Below are 23,192 nucleotides of genomic sequence, written 5' to 3'. Positions count from 1 at the left end.
CTTAACTCCTTTTTACTTTTTCCGGCTTGGCAACTGCTGCTGATGAAAACGAGATATAGTTCATAAATCAGCTAAAAGCAAACTGAATTTATAATACCCAGTACCAATGAATATGCGGTTGGATGAGCTTTATCAGACATCACTGCATTGCAAATTGATACCACCTTTTTGGAAAGTAATTTGGCTACATGAATCTGAAGCTGCAAAAAGTGTTTACCCCTTATGACCCAGTAATTTGACTTCTGGAATCCTAAGGAAAAAACCTGAAAGACTGAGGAAGTTTTATGCATAAACGTCTTAGTTAAGAGTGGTATGCAACCATAAAAATTACAATTACAAATAGCATGCAGCAACATGGGAGAATGTTTACAACACAGCATTAGGTAAAGGAAAAAGAATACAGAAAATATGTATGTCCTACATTACAACCTCTTAATAAAATGCATGTGAAACAACTCTGGAAAGAAGGACACCAACATGCTTGCAGTGTTTGTGTTCAAGTGGTGAGATCCTGGGGGAGTTTTTGTGTTTCTTCTCCTTTCCTCTTTTCCAAGATGTATAATGCATTCTTTTTTTAAATAATATGTTTATAAATTCTTAAAAATTTGAATTCTGGGCTGTTCCACAGAAATGATTACTGTCTATGTTGCTGCGTCTCTATTTCCCTTTATTGAAAATAAAGCGCTTTCATCTCATATAATAGTGACAGTCACTGAGATTTATTAAGCAACCACTGTCTGCCAAGCTATTTATGTATTTTAGTTCAGTGAATCCAGTGAAGTAGAAATTCTTATTACCATTTTGCTGATGGGGAACAGTGAGGCTCAGAGAGGCTAAAGGACACAACTTAGAGGTGACAGCATCAGGATTCAAACCTAGGTCCTTCTAGCTTCAAACCCAGTTCTTTCCACCATGTCACAGTAACTACCCAAGACAGTTCTCGGGGCCCAGGTTGTGCCAGGGAGAGCACTAATGTTTAATGCACATTCTCTCACTTCATAACCTTGGAGATGTAGATGCTGTCCTCATTTGACAAGGGAGAAACAGCGGCTAAGGGAGGTTAAGTTACCAGCACAAGTGACCACAGCTGATAAGAGGTAGAACCAGGATTCTAATCCAGGTCGGCCTGCATTGGTAACCATGGCACTGTCGTGCCTTCTCACAACAAGCAAAACCCAGACACCCTGAGCCTCGGATACGGGGCACCATCCCTGGTGCAGCAACTGTCAAAAAAGAAGCATCTGGTAGGGAGGTGAATGCAATGGGAGGTGGGCTCCCAGGGCTGTCTTGGCTGGACGGGGCCAGCTCTGTGCACACTCCACACCTGAGGCCCCAGGCTGGATGAGCTGGCACTGTACACAGAGATGTCCGTGTGACCTGGCCTAGGGCCAGCACAAATGTCACGTCCCCCTCCCAGCACTGACAGTGCTGGTCTGACCTGCCGAAATTTTCAAGAAAAGCCATTAAAGCTCTCTTTAAGGATTCCTGGTTCTGGGGGCTATGGGGAGATGACACTGCCTACTCCTCTGTGGTGGAAAATTCCATTGCCACCTGGCTTGGCAAGAGAAAGTCATGTCTAACCTCCTTGACCCCCAGGAGCCATACGGCCCTGCTGAGACCCAGAATCGAGGATAAGGCTGGAGCTCTGTGCCTGGAGCCAGAGGCTGAGCCAACAATATGAGCAAGGGCTCAAACTCTCAGGGAAGCAGGAAGTCCAGGTCAGCCTGGGGTGACCAAACCAGAGGTACTCAGGCAAGAGGCCAAGAGAGGCCCGAGCATAGCCAAGGGGCCTCTGAGACGCGGACAAAGCCGAGGGGAGGACAGACCAGCACCAAAGAGAGCTCTGGGGGTATGGAGTGATGGGGACCCTCAGACCTGCTGGACCCCAGTCTCTGGAAAACGGTTTGGCATTAGCCAGTCAGCACATCCTCTGTGACCTGGTAATTCTACTGTCGTAACGTCTCAGAGAAACTCTCCCACCACGTGGGCCCCACAATGTCCATAGCAGCACTGTTCGTAAAAACAAAAACTGCAAATAGGCCCAACACGCATGGACGTGAAAATGGATTTAAAAATATACACTCTATTCATACAATGGAATACTATATGGCCGTAAAAATGGATAAGCTACACCTTCATGAGTGAATCCCCTAAACAAAATGTTGAACAAATAGAGCAAGTCACAATCTAATACATATTGCGTGATTTCATTTAACAGAAGTCCAGAAAACACTCCAGACTAAACAACATGTTGATTAGGGACGTATGCCTCTGTGGTAAAACTATACAAGCAAGGGAATGACAAACTCGAAATTCAGGATGGTGATTTCTGCAAAGGGTGAGGGGAAAGGGTGGGATTTGAAGGAGGCACATGGGGGGTTTAAAAGTATTGAAAGCATTGTGAAGTTAGATGCTGGGTATGTGGGTATTCATTTTTATTATAATTCTTTAAACTGACTCCATGCATTATAGACACTCGTGTATATATGTGTATATATATAAAATATTTCAATTAAAAAAATTTTGAGAAAAATCGGAGTGGGGATCTGCTGCTTGTTAAGTGGAGGTTGCCCAGCACCTGGCTGCCTGCCCAGCTCTGAGCAAGCCCCAATGATGGTGAACGCCCCAAGAAGAAGGTAGGGGCGCAGGCTCTGGTTGGCCCAGAGAAAGGGAGTGTGGAGGAAAAAGTGCAGGTCTGAAGTCCAAAGGATGCGTTCCAATCCCATCTTTGCCACAGACTGACTGTATGACCCTGGGTGAGAAATTAAAATTCTCTGAGATTCAGTGTCATCTGTAAAATAGCATATGCTTTTCTCTCTGAGTCCTCCGCGCCAAGCATCTTGTTTGGCATAGAATAACAAATAAACATCAACTACCCAGTCTTATCAGGAGAAAAACGTGAGACAGATTCCAATAGCAGCCCACCCTACAGAATTCCTACAGTACTCCTCCAAACTCTCAAGGTCAACAAAAACAAGAAAAGTCACTAAAGGACAAGTACGGTATGAGTCCACCTATATGAGGTGCCTAGAATAGTCAAACTCACAGAGAAAGTAGGATGGAGGTTACCAGGGGCTGGGGGAGGGGAAACGGGGACTTGTCATTTAACGGGTACAGAGCTTCCGTTTAGGAGGATGAAAAAATTCTGAAGATGACAGTGGCGATGATTATACAACAAAATGACAGTGATGCCGCTGGAATGTGCACTTAAAAAAGGTTAACATGGTAAATTTCATGTTTTACCACAATCTTAAAAAGTCAAACCAAAAAAAGACAAGAAAATTCTCAGAAACTGCCACAGCAGCCAAGAGGATCCTAAAAATGACAGTTAAATATAAATGTGGTATCCTGATGGGATCCTGGAAAAGACAGAGACATTAGGTAAAACCTAAGGAAATCTAAATAAACTATAGACTTTAGTTAATCGTCGTGTATCGATATTGCTTCATTAATTATAACAAATGTATCATACTAATGTAAGATGTTAATGGGGGAGCTAGGTGTGGGGTATATGAGAACTCTCTGTACTATCTTCTCAATTTTTCTGGAAATCTAAAAAGAAAGTCTTTTAGTTAAAATTATATATAAAAAATACAGTAAAAAGAAAATACATATAATTACACATAAAATTACAAAATATAAAATTTTATATATATATATATATATACACACATATATAAAACAAAAGCTAAAAGGGACTTAGGGACTGAAAGAAGGAGGGAAGGAGGGGAGGAGGAGGGAGGGGGATGTTGGCCAGGTCCAAAGCCTCTATCTTCAGGGCCTTCTTTTCAGGGGGCCCCAAGTTACCAGCACAACGACAGATCCTCACCCACAGACTTACCATGGCCACGCTCTTGTCCCGCCCACCTACCCAGAAACAGGGACCCTTATCCCGTGTGTAATGTCAGCCTCTTCTCTGCCGCCTCCCAGATCGTTGAGGAATTGACTAATTGCTCTTTACCTCATATTTGTTACCATTGACATTCTACATTTGCCATCCCTTCTTCTGAACCAGACTCAGGGCCTGGCAGATCACTGGGAGAATACAGAGAGGCCGTTTGAAATGGGAGCCTTCACCCCTCATGGTCATGAGCTCCATTAGAGACAGTCTTCAGTCATGTGGAATCACCGTCTTTGAGGCCGCCCACCCCTAAGCCCTTATTTTTACCAGGTAAGAAGCTGAGGCCCAGAGGGTCTGTGCGACGTGTCCACATCGCAGCTGGTTGAAGGCAGGGCTGGGACTGGGACCAAGGATTCCCAAACTCCGGTCTTATCTCCCATAACGTGCTGCCTTCCTAAAGCTGCTACTGCATGGACTTCTGTTTCTGGCAATAGACCAGACTAGACACTCTGAACTACTTCCTGCTGAAACATTAAAAATGCGGGAGAAGATGTTTTCAGTCCTTTAAAGGCATCAGGTGAGCTGGTCGAAAGGGTTAAGAAGTCATAGGCCAAAAAGGAAAGGAAAGGAGGAACCCGGAGAGGATGTGGAAGCTGGCTTTCTCCCTGAGGAAATACCCAGAGCCAAGTGATCTTGACTCAGTTTCTAAAGGCCTCATAGACGGCATGAAAGAGGAGACAGACCCTGGCCCGGACAAGGTGGAGGAGCAAGGAAAATCGCTCACATTAAACACTGGAAGTGGGTGGAAAGAAAAACCTTCTCCCCTAAGAAATCTTTAACCACAAGCCAGCTCTTATATTTAAATTCACAGATAGTGGGCAAAAGTCCTCAAGCCAATTGAGCAAAGCTTTAAGGGGGCAAGAGAATTAGCCAGAAGATTATCTGGGGGCAGAGCATTCCAGGCAAGCAGAGGCAAGAGCCAACTCAGAGGCCCTAAGGCAGGGTCTTGCCTAGCTTGTTCCAGGAGCACAAGAAGGCCGAAGGGGCTGGAGTGGAAGCAGCCAACCTGAAGTAGAAGGAGATGAAGTCACAGAAGTAACAGGAGACCAGACTGGACAAGGCCTGGTGTGCTGTTGTGAAACCCTGAACACTTCCTCTGAAACCCAGAGCCACTGGAGGAGTTGGAGCAGAGCAGTAAGACGATCTGACTTACGTATTGAAAGATCACCCTGTGGTGATGGTTGTACAAGAGTGTGAGTGTACTTAATGCCACTGAACTGTACACGTTAAAATGGTAAATTTGATGTTACATATATTTTGCCACAATTTGTGTGTGTGTGTGTGTGAGGAAGATTGGCCCTGAGTGCACAGCTGTTGCCAATCTTCCTCTTTTTGCTTGAGGAAGATTGTCACTGAGCTAACATCTGTCTTCCTCTACTTTATATGCGGACATTTCCACAGCATGGCTTGATTAGCGGTGTGTAGGTCTGTGCCTGGGATCTGAACCCCTGAACCCCAGGCCGCCAAAACAGAGCACACAAACTTAATCACTATGCCACTGGGCCAGCCTCTATTTTACCACAATTAAAAAAAAAAAAATCACCCTGGCTGCTGTGCTAAGACTGTGCAGAAGGGAGGCTGGAAGACCAAATAGGAAGGCATTCCAGCAATCTAGGTGAAAAACAGTAGTGGCTCCAGCAAGGATGGGAGCAGGATAAGGGATGAGGTCATATTTTGGGTGTGTTAGGAGGAAGAGCCAAATAAGTTCCTGAGCAATTGGAAGGACAAAGGTGCCATTGACTGACTAGGGAACAGGTTTACTACAGGAGAACATAAGATGCTAAGTTTGGGACTTGCTGAGTTTGAGACATCTCTTGAACATTCATGGGGAAATGTCAAGGGTTGGTGAGGATGTGGAGTAACCAGGATGCTCCACTCCTGGGGAGTGAAATTGGAATAATCTTGGAAAACCCTTTGGCATTATCTCCTAAAGCTAAACGTGCATAATTTATGACCCTGCGATTCCATTCCTACATACATGTCTAACAGCAATCTGTGTGTATGTGTGTTCACCAAAGGACATGAATGAAAACATCCATAGCAGCATTCCTCACAATAACCCATAACTGGACATAACCCATCAAAAATAGATGAGATAAATGGCGACACAGTCACATAATGACATATTGTCCAGTAAGGCAAATAAGCAAGCTACTGCTATGCAATAATGTGGATGAATCTCACATTATAGAATATAATCTTGAGTATAAAGTCAGACAGAAAATGAATAAGTCACATGGCTAATTTAAAGTTCAAAAATAGATAAAAGTGGTGTTCAAACAAAAACTCGTACACAAATGTTCATAGCAGCCAAAGATGGAAACAACCCAGTGTCCATCAGCTGAGGAATGGATGAAGAAGTGTGGTATAGCCACACCATGAAATATTATAAAGCCATAAAAAAGAACAAAGTTCTGATACATGCTACAACGTGGATGAACCTTGAAGACATTATGCTAAGTGAGAAAGGCCAGTCACAAAAGGCCATATATTGCATGATTCCATTCATACAAAATGTCCAAAATAGGCAACTCCATAGAGACAAAAGGCATATTCGTGGGTGCCAGGGGCTGAGGAGGATGGGGAATGGGGAGGGACGGCAATCAGGTATGGGGTTTCCTTTTGAAGTGATGAAAATATTCTGGAACTAATTAACGGCAATGGTTGCACAACATTGTGAGTATACTAAATGCACTGAATTGTATGCTTTAAAATGGTAAATTTTATGTTGTATGTATTTCACCACAATAAAATAAAAAGGAAAAAACAAACCTATGGTGTTGTAAGTCAGGACAGTGGTTACTTTGGGGTGGAGAGAGAAAGGGGTGGGTGACTGGGAGGAGGACAGGGCCTCTGGGGTGCTGGTCATATTCCTTTTTCTTTTTTTGTAAACCTGGATGGTAGAGATATGAATGTGCTCATTTTGTAAGGATTAGTTGAGCTAGAAGAAATAAGTATAGACAATTCTTGCAAGGAGTTTTGCTGCAAGGTGGAGCTGAGAAAGTGGGCAGGAGCCAGAGGACGAAGGGAGGTCAAGGGAGGGTTGTTTTCAGATGGAGAAATGACAGTGGTTTTTCTGCACATGAGAATGATCTTGCGGCCAGGGAGAAATAGATGATGACGCAGGAAAGGTAGGAGAGGATTGCTTAAGTGGTCCTTGAGCAAGGGAGAGCAGATGAGATCGAGTGCAGGAGCAGGGGATCTGCAGTTAGTCCACCTGTGGAAGCAAGCAGGAAGTGATCACATGGGTGTCAGTGCTGGTGAGTGGGCAGAGCAGTGGTTAGTCTGCGGAAGTTCACTCCTTGTTTATTACCAGGTTTATTGCCCCTCATTTATCAACAAGCAATCTGAGACTCGGGGGGGGGGGGGAAAAGAGGATTGCTCGCAATCACACAGCTGGGGCCAGGAGAGGAACCCAGAGCTCCCCAACTCCAGGTGCCTGACGCCAAGCTGGCCAAGTGCCTCAAGTTCACCTCTCCACCGTGTAAGGGAGCGCTTTCTATTGTTTGCCCTGAAACAACTTCTGCTGGGCTTCTAAGGCACCTGGGATTTGATGAACAAGTCTGTTCTGCCTTGTCGATGTGCCTTATCATATATATAAAGGACTTCAATTACGGCCCCTCCTCAGCCTCCGTCTTTCCGGGCCGAAGGATTCTAATGGTGGAGCATGCCCTCGTGGTAAAAGCCCTTCATCACTCTGTTGGCCCTCTTCCACTTCTATTACGTCTTTCTTGGAATGCAGCGGCCATAACAACACAAACCACAGTGGCTTCCATTTTGAAGAGCCTTATGCAGGGACAAGGGCCCCATTTATATATGCAAACCAATGGTCAGCAAGGCTGCGGCTTGCTCAAGGTCACACAGAGTATCAGCACTAGGGCCCAGCAGAGGAGGATTCTGATTGCCACGAGCTCTCCCCCACACCCAACTGCCCGCGTGCAGGACTCCAGATGCACACACATATCAGGGCGCGTTCAGTAGCAAGCGACACGGAAAAAACCGTGTCAAATTCGCTTAAAGCAATATGGAGGATTTATTGGATTACAGAACTGGAAGTCCTAAAACAGGCAGGCTTCTGGGTTGGTTGACACGAGCTCCCTGATGTCATCATGCTCGCGATTTCCATCATGCCATCCACAGGGGCTGTAGTGGGTTGAAAGGCAACCCCAAAAAAAGGCGTCTCCCTCCTAACCCCTGGAACCTGTGAATGTGACCTTATTTGGAAAAAGGGTCTTTGTGGATGCAATTAAGTTAAGGATCTTGAGAGGGGAATCACCCTTGATTATCCAGGTGGGCCCTAAATCCAATGACATCTATCCTTATAAGAGGCAGAAGAGGAGAAGACAGGGGCTGGCCCCGTGGCCAAGTGGTTAAGTTCACACGCTCCGCTTCAGAGGCCCAGGATTTCACCGGTTCGGATCCTGGGCGCGGACATGGCACCGCTTATGAGGCCAACATGAGGCAGCGTCCCACATGCCGCAACTAGAAGGACCCACAACTAAAATGTGCAACTATGTACCGGGGGCTTTGGGGAGAAAAAGGAAAAATAAAATCTCCAAAAAAAAAAAGGAAAAGGAAGAAGAGGAGAAGACAGACATGGAGAGGAAAGCCATGTGAAGATGAGGCAGGGGTCAGAGTGAGCAGCTGCAACCCAAGGAGTGCTGGCAGCCAGCAGAAGCTGAAAGAGTCAAGGCACAGAACCTCCCCTGGGGCCTCTGGAGGGAGCACAGTCCTGCTGGTAACTTGACTTTGAATTTCTGGACTCCAGAACTGTGAGAAAATCAATTTCTGTTGTCTTAAGCAACCAAGTTCACGGTAATTTGTGAGGTAATCATCTGGCCTAGAAGACTAAGACACAAGCCAAGAAATTCAATTATACAGGTTAGCTTAGGCCTGAACTCCACATCCCGCCCCTACGTCCAGGCATGGGGTTAGCTTTCCCCAAAGTCCACGGGCTGCATGAAAAAGTATGGTCACCAAGAGGAGGGGAATGGATGTTGGGGAGACAAGCAGAATGTCCCCCCCCCAGACACCCTATGCAGCAAAGGTCCCCTCTCCTGAGCATCTGCTCTCTGAGACAGAGAAGAGCGCAGGAAAGAGAAAGGTACCCTAGAGGCACGGCCTTCACATGTCCAAGGTGCAGGGGAGCCCTCCAGACTCCGAGAACAAGGCGGAATGTCTGGAACACGGAGCGCCTTCCTTCTGAAATGGTAGATGTGAAAGTGCTGATGAAGTCTAAGGATCACGCACTGTTCAGAGACCATTCCATCCACCCGGTTGCCAAGCCAGGACTCAGGGTCACCGCAGACTCTTTCCTCACAGACAATCTGTGCCCAGCGCTGTCAGCTCTACCTTCTGTAAACAGTTCCAGTCCGTCCCCCGCCTCCCTCCATCTCCACGGCTGTTACCCTGGTGTAGGTCACCAGCCTCTCTTGCTGGATTACAGGCCCCCAGACTGGCCTCCTTGCTGTCAGTCTCAGCCTCCTCCCACCATTCTCCAGCAGGAACTAGAAGGATCTTCTGAAAATGAAAATCTGCCCATGTCACATTCCTGCTACCAAACTTTCAAGCCCCTTGGCACAGCCCCTTTCAAGGCACATTGCTTCCCTGACTTCACCCCTCACCACGTCCCTCATCAGTTCCCCCACTGCGCAAGTCCTCTCACATGCGGGGCCTTTGCACACACAGCTCCCTCTGCCTGGATGATCCCCACCACCACTTGCCTGGCCAAGTCCTCCAGGACTCAGCTTCAAGGCTGTCTTCTTTGAGGGGGCTCCTGGACCTCCCGCCTCTTCTTCTGGGTCCCCGTGGGACCCTGGGCTCATGTCCCCCTCCTGTGGTGCTGTAATGGTCTGTTTGTGTGCCAGGACCTTCCCCCTAGACTCCGACCTCCCTGCCAGTGGGAACCAGGTCCTCTACCTCTCCATCCTGAGAACGCAGTATGTAGCAGATGTTCAGAAACAAATTGATGAATAGAGATCAAACCTACACTGGATGGATTCCCCTGCTATTTCTGAAACAAAATTCATCTTAGACTCAATCTAGATGTTTCCCATCTCAGTAGAGTAAGCACACAAGCCCAGAAGCTTGGAGTCAGATGACTTGGGTCACATCCTATCTTTGTGACCTTTTGGCCAGTTATTTCACCTCCCTGAGCCTCAGTTTCTCTTTCCGTAAAATGAGAATTATAAGCCTTACTTCATAAGAAAAACCACCGACCATATCATCAGGCAGAGGGATGCAGCACAATGCATTTGACTTTCTCTGCGTATGCACACACTTTGGTTGAAGTCCGCAAGCCCGTACTAAGCACTTACTATACAACAGACTCTGGGGTAGGTGTTGGGGGGTAACGATGATGACGCGTACCCTAGATTTCACAGTAACCTTTTCGGAGAAAACTCATCTATAAAATCGAGAGGAAGCCCACTAACAGGGAGGTAACCCGGAGGCAGCTCAGCCTCTCCTCCAGGGCCCCTCACTTTCCCCGGGGTCACGCTGGAGACAGCGAGCCAACGGGTCTTTACTGCCACCTGCTGGAGGAGTGGAGTAAGGCCACAGGCTGCAGCCAGGAGGAACTCGGGCGCCTGCCTTGTGTCGCCAAACACATGGCCCTAACCTCTATCTGCCAAATTTGTTCAAGAGCTAATGAGAACTGTCGGAGGAAATTGCTTTTGAAATCCAAATCACTTCACCAGAAAAAAGAAGAAGGAAAAAGAAAAGAAAAACCACTGCACCTTGCCATGGTCGGAAAGTGGAAGGAAGCGTGCCTCCCGGGGAAATTTCTCTGACTCAAAGGGGAGGACCAGGGAACCCTGAAGGTTGAGAAAAATATCTTCTGCAGAAACTTTGGCTGTGGTTTACCCCCTAAGCCATTAGCAAGTACTGATCCTGGTGGAATTCTGCCCATCTTGGTGACCTGGAACCCAACTGAACTGTCCTCCTACCCATAAACACCTGCAGGACATAGCTCAGACCCAGAACCAGCTCGGTAGAAACTGCGGGAAGCAGGGAGGCCATTCTTTCCAAAGGCCTTGGCTTTGCAGCCAGGCTCGCTAAGTCAACAAAGCGAGAGCCAGCCCTGCCGCTTGCCTTCCTGTTACACACCCTCCAACTTCTCCCCGGCCTGCCACGCTCACACCACACACATGTGCATGCACGTGCACGCACACACACACACACACACAGAGTCCTCCAGATCCAGCTTTCTTGGTTATCTGGGTGGGAATCTGCTCTGGGAGAACTGGGAGGCAGAATCCAGATGGGCTATAGCCAGGGTTGTGTTTTTTTTTTTTTTCTCTTTCTCCATATTCCAACCATCCCGTGAAAAGTTGGGCCCAAGAATGCAAACTCCGGAAAACCAAGAGCAGTGCAGGGCCAAGATATTTACTCAGCCAATGGCTGTGTTTCCATCTCCCTGGCAGGCAGTCTCAGATTTCCTCAGAGCCGTGAAGCTGTGCTGAGTCCAGCCAGTCGCCTCTGCACATAAAGAGCAGGGTCTCTGCAGCCCTCCAGTCACTCCACCCAGCACCCAGGCGTCTGAGAGCAGAGCTTGGCGAAGCATCGCCCACCAGACCCTCCTGGGGTCTCAGGATGACCAGTCTGTCCCCACTGTAAACACAGCACCAAACTAATTTCAGGGTGGGGTGAAAGGGTATATTCCCCCCAGATTTTCCCAAAGGGAAGAAAGGTAGACAGAAACACGCTGGGGCCATCAAAAATAGACAAAATTACCTACACAAATTGTGATCGGCACAGTCCTGTCTGTTCTGCCACCATACAAAAATTGCAAGTTTTTCACCCAGATAGAAAATAAAAACAAAGAAAAAATTATCAGCACTCTGGTATCAATCAACCCATGATGACAGCTTAAATAAGCGTTCTCCACCCACCTGATGATCTGTCCCCAACCCCCCGGCAGGCTCCGGTTAACTTTGCATCTCCCGTATCTTGGGGGTTCAAGAAGCCAAACTGTCATTCTCTTTGACCATGTTGATTTCCGATCCTGAGCTTCCATCCAGGCCTTCTGGGGATCTCCTCGCTTCCTCGTGCAATGTATCGGGTCATCCAGTATCCGTCTTCAAAGGTCCTCCCTGTCCCACCGCCCCTCTGGGTCCGTCAGGTTCTCTGCACGCTCCAGGCCCGGGCATCTTTTGCAAGATGGTCCTCACTCATCATTCTCTGAGGACCTAACTCCCCAGGGACACCCCAGGAAGCAGGGCTCATGTTCCATCTGCTCTCAGCATCCTCAGGTCTCTCTTTCTTCTCCTCCTCTTTCTTCTCACAACCCAGGGGATTTTTTTTTTTTTTCTGGCCTGGGGAAAATTCTTTCCCTCCAAATTTCTTCAAGACACATAGTCTGTTGGCCCTAAATCCACTTGCCTCCTTACCAAAACTTAAAATTTTTTTTTCAATTTTTTAAAATCCCTTTTTTTTTAAACAAAAGCTAGAAAACTTTCTTGGCTGTTTTCGACCCCATCACATGCCTCCACTAAGGCAGTAAGCAGAGGGCCAACTGCCTGCTTGCAGGGAGAGAGGGCTTGAGAGAAACAAGCGCCTGTCTCAAAGGTCATCCAGCCACATGATAAACACATTTTCACTCCCCTTTTCATCACCCAAGATTTTTGCTGTGGTTGGTTGTGGTTTCTTTCATGGCAAATGATATTGGGTGAAAGAAATGTCAAGATAAAAGTTTCTCTTTTGTCCCTCTTAACACTCCCTTAGTACCTGGACTTCTCCAGCAGCCTCTGTCCACTTCTCTCCCTCTCCGCATTCCCTCCTTTTCTCTCCCATCATTGCCTCTTCTCAGCCTGGCTCGCACATCCTGAGAGAAGCTGGCCAGAAGTCACCATTGCCCCCCAGTCAAGAGAAGCAACAGTGCCAGAGGTTCAGGCGGCATCCCCCAAAATGTTTTAGCCTGCAATGCCCACGTCCCACCCCTGCACCTGCCCCTGCCCCAAGTCACTAGGTCATCTGAGCACTTTCTGATTTCTCCATCCCAAAATGCCCTCTTCAGCTTTCATCTTACTCAGCCTCTCTCTATAAAAGATGGACACTCCTTCTTCCTTACAACTCTCCTCCTTCTTAGATCTGGATTGAGCAGCACCTATGCTCCCCTGGTCTTCCTCCTCCTCCACTGCCACAGCTGCCCTCGGGATCTGATCCTTCCATCCACCCTTTAACCGCTAATGCTGCCCAAGGTCCTGTCGTTCGCCGCCCTCGCACTCTACCCTCCCTCACTGAATCATCTCAACCTCAGTGCTGCAACGCCTACCGAAACCTCAAAAATTCCCCAAACATCCCCTTTTCCTCCCCCTTCTTCCCCCTCCCCTTTTTCTCTCCCTCCCTGATCTCAGACACATATTTGCAACTGGCTGTTGACTGTTTAGCCAGGAAAACAAAAAGCCAGAGAGAACATAAGATCACTAATTTCCTATAAATTAGTGTAAATAAAAGTGTCAGGACCACAGAGCAGACCAGGAGCAAATGGATAGATTTTAATTCAATACAAGGGGAAATTTTCTGACAAATAGCACCAGCCAGCAATGAATGGGCTCCTTCTGAGGTAGTCAGTTCCCCGTGACTAGAAGTGGGCAGAGAGGATTCCTGCACATAGTACCAGGCCAAACTATGCAACATCCATGTTCTCTCCCTATTCTGAGATGGACACTTCTCAGCTCAACATTCAGAGACTCGGATATATAGTTCCTTTGGGTTTTTTTCCTTCATTTTGTTGAGTACCTAAAATTACAATTCTTCATTACAGGACCCTGGTTAGAAATCACTGTGATATTTCCTTGTTATTCAGTTATTTTTTAAAATAACCATGATTTGTCGTTTATCAAATAATTGGCATTACAAATCCATTTGTCTTGACATAGACACACTCTAGTTTTTCGAGAGCAAGATTTACTTGGTCATAGATTGAATGCTTTCAGATTAAAGCACAGTTGCAAAGCTCTCTGGTTCTGGACATTTCTCTCTTTTCTATCCCTATACACTGTCTTAAAAAATAAGTTAACAGAAAAGGAATCCTAAGTAAATCCTAATCCAATTGAACACAAAGACTTTTTAAAGGTTCTTCAAATACCTTGTTCTTCCTTCACGACCGGCCTGGGATGTCATCAGTCAACCCTAAACACAGCCAAGGCAAAGGCGACACCATTACTGAAGACAGGAGAATTTGCGCCGGTATTTACTGAACATCTTCATGCTGGGCTCCATGCTATGAAACGCGGATGCTGAGGAGTAAGACATGGTCTTGCCCTCAAAGACCTCTCACCCTAAAGAGGGAGGCACACCTGTAAACCAGCGATGGCAGCAGAGTGAGCAGGCGGCGCGATGTCTGTCACAGAGGAGGGAAGACCAGCAGGGGAGGCAACTTTGTTTTAGAACATCTTGTCTTTATTTCAAATACCTACTTACAAAATCTATATTAAAATAACAACAATGTAACAGCAAATCGCCTACACGTCATCATCTAATCAAATTGTTTCCATTTGTCTGTCTTACTCCTTATCACTTGCATATGTATGCAATTTTTTCATATTTATAACATTATCAGAGTAGTTTTATAGTCTATATCTTTACTTATATCACTAGGATTTCTCCATTTCACTACTTTTTTTCCTTACTCACCCCCCCTCCCCTTTGAGATAACCAACGTTCTCAGCCTGGGGAGTTACCCTTCTATATCTTTCTCTATGCTTGAATCGTCCTATGGGGGGCAGCGGAATGATATTTAAATCAGAACAATTGACTACGCCACCCCCCGCCGTTCTCTTGACATACCCACTCTTCAGCCACAAAACCCACTCTAATGTCTTTAAGAGAATGTTGTTTTCTACATCCTTGCTCCAGTAGACCCTATTTCCCTCCTACCTGCTTTGCTGGAAGTAACCAGAAGGAAGAATGGCAAAGAACAACTTCTACACAGCAAGGATCCTAGATTTCACCGCTCCACAGATCACAGCAGCCGCAGCCTGTGAACAGTCTCGCTCAGACACTCATGCACATGTGCTCTCCAAACGATTGATGTTCTTCCCTCCCTCTGACATGTGTACTCTCCCCACCTCACGACTTCTGCTTTTACTCACAGTTCCAGCTGCCTTCTAAGTGCAGCTTACACATGGGCCGACATAACCCCTCCCCCACACAACCTTTCCCTTTGGCAATTCCGCTATGCTCCTCCAGCCCCCATTTCTTGGCTCAGTTTCCCAAGTTCATCTCATCACACCAGACGTACTCATTCTCACACTAGCCCGATCAGCTATGGCACTGGGAGGAGGACAGAGCGAGCCGTGGGGTGACATCGTCTATGACTCCCCTGTCAGCAAAGACAGTGGAAGGGGTATTTTTTCTCCCTAAGACAACCTTGGCCATGAGGCCCCTCACAGCCAAAGCCACTGCCTTCTCTCATAAGGTTCTGCCTTCTTCACACACTTTGGGGCCTCTGAAAAATAGCTTAAATAGTTAAATGTTCATTTAACTGCTATGCAGTTGCCTCTGATGTCAGATGTGAAACTTCCTTGATTCAGCCTCAACAAGGAGACAGGGAGGTCAGAAGCAATCCCTCAGTCTGCCAAAGAAGTAAAAGCGCCTTAGCCTGGTGCATCAAGGACCTGCCAAGACACGGCCCCAGCTCCCGCCTCTGGGCTCTCACACACCCAGGGGCAACCAAGAGAACACACTTCAGAGTCACGCATGGGTTTAGGTCCCAGTTCTGCCATTTCCTGGCTGTGTGATTCTGGAGAAGTCAAAACATTTTCAGTCTTATTTTTCTCATGTCTAAAATGAAGTAAATTTAAAAAAAAAAAAATAGTGACGTTATATAAGTAATTGTAAGGATTAAAAGATTAAATGGAAAATAGAGTTTAAAATCGTTTCATGCCAATTTAGGGTTATACAGTTGCCGGTTTAACTAATTTGCCATTTAGTTTTCCAGCCTACAGAAAGTCCTTGTTAACTCAGCAAATGTTCAATTTTCCATCAATAGGAATAGAAATCAGCCACAGAGTCACCAACGTCTCTTAGATTCCAATCCCTGGCCGGTAGTGCCAGATGGACAGAAGGAACACCAAAAACTCGTTTTCTTTTGCAGAGTAGTTTCAAGTCTCCAAGTATTTCAATCCCTAAAATGTAAGTCAGGGGCTTTAAACGAAGGCGTAAGGCTTTGTTCTGAAGTATCTAATTAAAAGGGGAAAAATAGTAGACAAAAGCATACTGGTTTTTTCCAACATTTATTTATAAAGAACACAACTCCCCCTCCTGACACAGACACCAACACTCACACGTTCCAAGGAGGAGCTCACTAAAAACAACACTGACAACAGAACTGGGGGACGGCGGGCACCAGGGTGTGCGCCCGACTCGGGGATCACTGCGAATGCTTCCTCAGATCCGACATCCCGCCTCAAAGAAAGGAGACCTCGATCTGGAGGGCCGGCCACCCACCACCAGGCACACTCAGTCCTCGGCATCATCAAACTGTCCCGTTTCAAAGACCATCTTGGAATAATGGGGTATCAGAGGAGGAGGGTGGTGCCAGCTGGGGTCGTAGATCATGTCTCCTTGCGCGGCACAGCACACCCAGGGTTTGACCTCTTGAGACAGGCAACCCTGGATGTCGTCAGCATCTGCAGGCAGTTTTAAAAAGACAGATTAAAGGAAGGCAGGCGGCCGAAAATAGCCAAAAAATGTCTAGGGGACAGACACTTGCACTTTGTTTAAAAACACTCACGTGTGCACAAGCGCTCACAGACACATACCACAGTCTTCCTCTGCTGAAGAATTGCAAGCTTGTTCATTCTAAGGCAACCCATAGTTGTGCTTCTCAGCCAAGAGTTCTTAGCAGCGCAGAGGAAGCAACTGGCTAACAGAGCGCTTCTGTCTGCGGCTGCTCAATTCACACAAAGATACTTGGAGAGAGGAACACTGTTTCAATGTTAAAACCAACCGATACATTATGGACTCAAATGCAAAATTTGCATTTTTTTTTTTATTTCAATATGAAGGAGAAGCTCTCACAGAAATTTCAGACCTGTAACAGACATTAGGCTAACTCACAGATGGGGGTCCCTCTTCCAAACTGTCTGCTTTTAACGGTAATCTGGTAAGAGCGTCTCAGAACCCTGGCCTAGGACCCCAGAAACTCCGCACCTACCGTACGGATTCCCTTGATCTGCTTTCAACTCCAGGTCCCAGTCCTCGTTAAAAAGATCAGCAGCCTGTTCCTTGGGCGGACAGCCAGACAGCCCTTCTGACAGCTCCCAGGTATTCACTTCCCCATCAGAATCCTCCTCATCAACGGTGAAGCCTTCCTCTTCAGAGTGGGTGCCCTCACCATGGGTAGGACTGTCATTAGGGATGCTCTGTGCTCCACTGGCTAAGAAATCGACAAAAGGAAGAAGGTATTAAAACCACTAGCAGACCAGATAGGACCTGCTCGTGGGCTTGGAAAATCTGGGGCAGCCTTACTAAGAGGACAGCAGTAAAACAAGGATAGAGAGTTCTCTGGCCGCCTGAGCACTCAAAATAATGTTGCTCTGTTTACATTTTTAGAAGTAAGGTTGATCATTTATTTTTAATAAGACATTTTTGCCTCAAGCAGGGCCATTCATTGCCAGGGCTCATAATCCACACTGCGAGTCAGGCAGTTTGTATTTTCAGGTAGTTTACACGTCATTGAGGCAAAGAGCCACTGGCAAATGATCAGCTTTCACAATATGAGCTTGATTTGAATGTTTGCTCTTCTATTCCTCCCTTCATCCTCAGAGAGTATGCAGAGGTGAGGACGAGGGGCAAGGAGGAGGAAAGCAGGCAGAAGGAGGACAGAACTGGTCAGTCACAACGAACAGCCATCATGTCTCTTCCTCTGGATTCAGGAAGATATATTCCAAAAGACCTCAAAATAATGGAAAAAAGTCTGGGGAAGGTTAACGGACCTCCAGGTACATAGTGCTATGCTGACGCCAGGTCAGAGGTGGGAAAAGAATCAGCCTAAAACCAGCCACGCTATTAACATTGTAATACTAATGACAGCTATAAGCAAAAAAGTAATAATTCAAGGCATGAGTTCTGAAGCCTAACTGCCAGGGTTCAAATCCCAGTTCTGCCAATTACCACATGTGTAACTGAGCTGAAATCTACTCAACCGATTCCTCAGTAACTTGAACAGAGAATTACCACACAACCTAGCAACTCCCCTCCTAAATGTATGCCCAAAAGAAGTGAAAACAGGTATTCAAACACCACATTTCAAGAATGTTCATAGCAGCACTATTCACAATCACCAAAGGGTGGAAACCATCCAAACGCCTATCAACCCATGAATGGGGAAACTACATGTGGTATATCCATATAACGGAATTGTTCAGCCACAAAAAGAGAATGAAGCACTGACACATGCTACATGAATGATCCCTGAAAATATTATGCTGAGTGAAGGAAGTCAGACATAACAGGCCACACAGTGTGTGAGTCTATTTACAAGCAACTCACATTTGCCTGTCCAGAACAGGTAAACTCACAGAGACAGAAAGCAGATTAGTGGTAGCTCAAGGAAGAGGAATGGGGCATGACTAAATGGGTTGCATTTCCTTTTAGGGTGATGAAATGTTCTGGAACTAAATACTGGTGGTGGCTGCACACCATTGTGATTGTGCTAAACGTCACTGCACTGTATACTTTCAAACTGCTAAATGGTAAATTTTATGTTGTGTCTTCTATCACAATTTAAAAAAATGTTTACTGTGCCTCAGTTTCTTCATCTGTAAAACGCAGACAGGATTGTTGTGAGTTGGGGGAAAGAAAAAGGAACACTTAGAATTGTGCCGGGCACACAGCGAGTCCTCAGGAAGTGTTAGTTGCTATGCCTGTATCTAGTTCCGAGCTTGGCGCCTTATCTAGACCACTACACCCAACAGAACTTTCTGTAATGATGGCAATGTTTTATAATCCGTGCTGTCCACGTGTGGCTACTGAGCACTTGAAATGTGGCTAGTACGACTAAGGCACTGACTCTTTCACTTTATTTAATTACAATTAAATTTAAATAGCACGGGTAGCTCGTGACTGTTACAGTCCTAGATCCTGTCACGCAATCTTCAAAACAACCCTCTGAGGTAGGCATTAGCTCCATTTGGAAAATGGGGAAAGGATACGGGATTTACCTAAGGTCACAAATCTCCCCAGAACTCTGACCCGGGGCCGAAAGTGAGAACCATTTTGCCCGGCTCCAAAGCCCACACTCTTTCCATGCCCGCTGTCCTAAGCTGTCATTCTCAGGAGAGGGGATGGGTCTAGACACAAGTCCAGGACGTCCCTTCAAGAAGCCCCAGCAGGGCTTCCAAACAAGGGCACTGTTGAAACACTAAGCAGAAAAGGCAACTCTGGAGAACCAGCTAGAAAGAGAAGGTAAACAAGACAGAGAGGCTGTCCTTCCTGGAGCCTCCTGGCTCTCTCCTGACCTTCCCCTCCCCACCCTATCCACCCCCACCCCACCCCGCCATCTACTTGCCTAGTCGATCCGTGGCCTTCTCAGTCTCTCTCCCCTGACCAGAGTGCTCCCCTGGGGCAAGGCCCACCTGCGGGAAGAAGAAACAATTACCCGGGACTCGGATATCTGGGGGATCCCCAGCACTCAGCTCTCCTCTCTCAGCCCCAAACCCCCTCTTCCAGACTCTCCTTTGTGAGGCTAGGGCTGGGACTCTGCAACCCACATTTCCGCTCTGCCCTGCTAGACTCGCAAGGCTGGAGGGAGAAGGGCCTTGTTCCTTCATATTCTGTAGGCATCACCCCAGTGACACTTCTTCACCCCTGGCTCTTCGCCCCTGGAGGCAGGAGCGCCTTCCTATAGCGGCCACTGATGCCCAGACTTGCAGAATCAGCCGCATCACTGGGCCCTCTCTTCAGAGGTCTGAGTCCCAGGCCCTCAGGACCCCTCCTCCGAGCTCAGAGGCTCCAGCACTAGCAGGGGCAGCGCCCCCTCCTCAGAGGTCACAATTTCAGCTCCGCAAAGCCTCTCCTCTGAGCTTGTACATTTTAATCACTCCAATCTTGTCTCTTTGTTCCCTCAGCCCTAGGGCTGGAAGCTGTCTCTTGCAGTTGCTACCTCCATGTTAATTTTTACCTTTTCAGTTACTTAACTTTTTATCTAGTTAACAGCTCTATCAAATTCTTGGTCTCCTGACGGATACACGGGGGCAACAGAGCTGCAGTTCCTCTGCCTTGCTGAAGGGAAATCTTCCCCCACAGCCAACCACACGCTTCTCTGCTCCCATCACTCAAGAGTTCCTGGAATCCTATCACCTCCAAGACCTCTTCTACATGGAACAAGAAATGTTCACAGCCTGCATGAGAAGACCTGACTGCAAGCCCAACTCTGCCATTCAGTGTGACCTTGGACACATCACTTCAACCACCCTGCCTGGGTTTCATCATCTGGTATTTAAGATGATTGTTCTGACCTTGCTGGGGGCTTACAATGAAATATTATTTATGAAAACACCTAGCACGAAGCAGAAAAGCGACATTTGTTGAATTTAAATCCACTTCCTTTGCGCCTACATCTAAACAGCACTTGGCACCAGCCCCATTAGCTCATGATCTTGTCACACCTGGATTTAAGGAGCCAAGCTCACCTCCTGTAGTCAGTGACAACCCTTGGTCACTACTGCAGGCCAGCTGGTGGGACCTCTCACCTGGACCATTGCCACAGCCCCCTAACTGCCTCCCCATTCACCCATCCTGCCCAGCCTACTCAGTGTTAATCACTTCTCTGCTCAAAAATCTTCAACGACCCCTCACAACCAGAGGCCACAGCCCTCACACCCCCTTCCCCTCATCCCCATCCACCTGTTGAGCATAGTTCTCGCTCAGGCTTTACGACCCGATCTCCCAACCATTTGCCTTGCATTTTTGCCCTGCCTTCCTCATATCCACACGTCTGCAGGCACCGCCACCCTCTCACCTTGGAGAGGACGTGCACATCCCTTCCTGCTATGCCAAAGCAGGACAAAGTCAGTCTCGTCCTATCCGCACTCCAAAGCAATTTTCTTTTAAGTCTATCACTACATTTTTCATACCTTATTCTGGTGAAGCACTATGATGCCTAAACAAACATTCCATCTCTCCATCCAATTAACAGGCGTGTCTGTCGTGCCAGGCACTATGCTAGGCGCCGGGGTAACAGCACTACACAGAGGGCTCCTTCCCTCGGGGAGCTCACCATCTAGCAGAGATTATTGACTGTAAACAAGGGCAGGTGATAGCAGCAATAACGGTCTTTGAAAAACCAGGAGCTGTGTGGCGCGCAAATGAAAACAAGTTTCTGGAAAACCTGCGTCAAACCGGGCCTTTTGGTCTCAGTAAACAGAAAAGGAGAGAGCGCATGAGACATCATCTGGCGCTCAGGGTGAGCTGAGCATCCCCACCAATGGACACAGGTCCTTCAGGCAGAGTCCCTCTCCCCGCCGCCCTCACCTGGCCCCTGTCCAGGCCAGCAGGGGCCCCCGGCTCCCGGGCAGCCGCATCACCTCTCATTTGGCAAGTACGCAGAGGAGCCCACAGCCCGCCCTCGGCGCCCAGTGCACCCACCCACGCCCTCGGGTGCCCCGCCCCGCAGCCCAGCGGTCCCTCGGTCCGGCCGTTTCCAGCTCGAGCGCGCGCCCAAACGGCGCTCCACGTTCGCGGGGCAGCCCGAGGCGCTTCCCAGGCTCCGTGCCCCCGCCCGGCCGGGCCCCGCGAGCCCCGCAACTTCCCGCCCCGGGCCGCAGGTGGTGGCCGCGCTCACCCCCGAGCTGCGGGGCGCCTCCTGCGCGCTCGGCAGCGGCAGCCCCCGAGGCGGCTCCGCGGCCCCCAGCACCGGGGCCCTGGCTGCTTGAGGGTCCATGCCCGGCGGTCCGCCGCCCGGCGCCCTGGACGCTCGCTGCTCGGCCACGTGACGCGCCGGCCTGGCTGCCAGCCCGAGGATACGCCGCGGAGGGGCCAATCAGCCGGGGGTGCTCCCGGCCGGCGGGGGCGGGGCGCTGGGGTCACGAGGAAGCCGGGGGCGGGGCGAGAAGGGAGGCGCAGGAGGGGCGAGGCGCGCCCCACAGCGAAAGGCCCCCCATAGGTCCCAGAACCCGGTTTTTGTGATTTTTGTAGCTCCTGCCGGCGCAGATGCCAGGGCTGGACGACCAGCTGGGTTTAGAATGTCAGGTGTTATCCCTGCCCAACCACACCGGATATGCTTCAGCTTCAAAACCTCGAATTCCTGTTAAAACAATTACCGGAGTCTACCTGACAGTGTATAGAGCTCAGCTCTCAAAACTTTTAATGCAGTTGTAGCTCCAAGCACATTTCACTCTCTCACTTCCCAGCTTTCTCTAGAACTCAGGCTGGGATGTAACTCACCCACAAATGGACGAGACAACTCAGCAGCCCGGTCCTTCTCCACCTTGAGTTAATGATAGTTCTTAAAGTGAATCCATTGGAAACCAGGATAGACGAGCAAAGCAAACTCTTAGAACGTGCAGACACCGTCGGGCACTCAGTCACAGTAACCCTAACCATCCTGTGCTGTGACGGCACAGTCTGACCTGGCTCTCGCTCAATGCTCAAAGTCTGGCCCTCTACAACCTGCAAAAGCAGCAAAAGATACGCAGGGCCCGAGCTAGGGACAAACCCAGCTCTCCCAACAGCCTTCACAGCGTCGCACCGCACTGCCTAAACCCTAACAGACCTGGTCACGGTGGGAGAATCACATTCACGTTTAGGGAGCAGGAAAGCTGGGAGCTGGGATTCCTTGCTCACCAGGCCACCTTAAGACAATCTTTCGTGACATTTAGAGACTATTCCTTCATCTCCCTCAAAGAACGTGTTGTTTATAAACTACATAAGGCATTTAAAAAATTTAACATAACAGTTGATAGTCTTTTTTTCCTCTATGTGGACTTTCCTACAGGAAAGGGAATGTGACCAACTAATGTGTGCCCTATTTTGCCCATGAGTCAGTTTCCCCAAATCTAATTGGATCTAGGTCAACACTGTCCAATAACCTTCTGCAACGGTGGAAATAAAAGTTCTATTATCTGTGCTGTTCAATATGGTAAATATGCAGCTAGTGAGCACTTGAAATGTGGCCAGTGTAAATGAAAAACTGAATTATTTAATTTCAATACATTTACATTGCCACACGTAGCTAGAAGCTATGATATCTGACAGTGCAGCTTCAGGTGAACTAGCAAGATGTATCTCCTTAACTTGCAATGGTGAGATCCAGACACAGGGCTGTGATGACCCAGGGTGACAC

At 47.9% G+C, this 23,192-nt stretch overlaps 1 protein-coding gene and 1 long non-coding RNA gene across 5 annotated transcripts in view; both read right to left on the bottom strand.

Moving 5' to 3' along the window:
- LOC139073943 (uncharacterized) overlaps positions 1–12,452 on the bottom strand; it is a 77,831-nt gene extending 65,379 nt beyond the window's left edge. The window contains exon 1 of the long non-coding RNA XR_011523144.1: positions 11,794–12,452. This is a non-coding gene — a long non-coding RNA (uncharacterized lncRNA). The remainder of the gene's footprint in view (positions 1–11,793) is intronic.
- A 3,672-nt stretch (positions 12,453–16,124) lies between these two features.
- On the bottom strand, positions 16,125–21,916 carry COPRS (coordinator of PRMT5 and differentiation stimulator). Of its 4 annotated transcripts, none has more exons than XM_070560852.1 (5): positions 21,383–21,564; positions 20,986–21,131; positions 19,415–19,485; positions 17,064–17,281; positions 16,125–16,536 (listed from the first exon to the last, which is right to left on the bottom strand). In XM_070560852.1, the coding sequence occupies exons 2-5, from the start codon at positions 21,034–21,036 to the stop codon at positions 16,367–16,369; spliced, it is 510 nt and encodes a 169-aa protein (XP_070416953.1). In that variant the 5' UTR covers positions 21,037–21,131; positions 21,383–21,564; the 3' UTR covers positions 16,125–16,366. The 4 variants fall into 4 exon arrangements, with proteins under 4 accessions (XP_070416953.1, XP_070416954.1, XP_070416951.1 ...); XM_070560853.1 differs by having other exon boundaries at positions 17,064–17,285; positions 19,419–19,485; XM_070560850.1 differs by lacking the exons at positions 20,986–21,131; positions 21,383–21,564 and adding an exon at positions 21,693–21,916 and having other exon boundaries at positions 17,064–17,285; positions 19,419–19,485.
- Between the last annotated feature and the right edge of the window lie 1,276 nt (positions 21,917–23,192).

The sequence above is a fragment of the Equus przewalskii genome, chromosome 10, assembly GCF_037783145.1.
Source record: "Equus przewalskii isolate Varuska chromosome 10, EquPr2, whole genome shotgun sequence".
Classification (NCBI taxonomy): Eukaryota; Metazoa; Chordata; class Mammalia; order Perissodactyla; family Equidae; genus Equus; species Equus przewalskii.
This window is presented reverse-complemented; position numbering and strand designations above follow the sequence as displayed.

Excerpts from the sequence above, each read along its gene's own strand:
- COPRS (XM_070560850.1), bottom strand. The coding sequence starts at position 21,791 with ATGGACCCTCAAGCAGCCAGGGCCCCGGTGCTGGGGGCCGCGGAGCCG. Across the intron at positions 17,286-19,418 it reads GAAGGCCACGGATCGACTAG|CCAGTGGAGCACAGAGCATC; the intron begins GCAAGTAGATGG and ends TCGATTTCTTAG. Across the intron at positions 16,537-17,063 it reads AGATCAAGGGAATCCGTACG|ATGCTGACGACATCCAGGGT; the intron begins GTAGGTGCGGAG and ends AACTGCCTGCAG.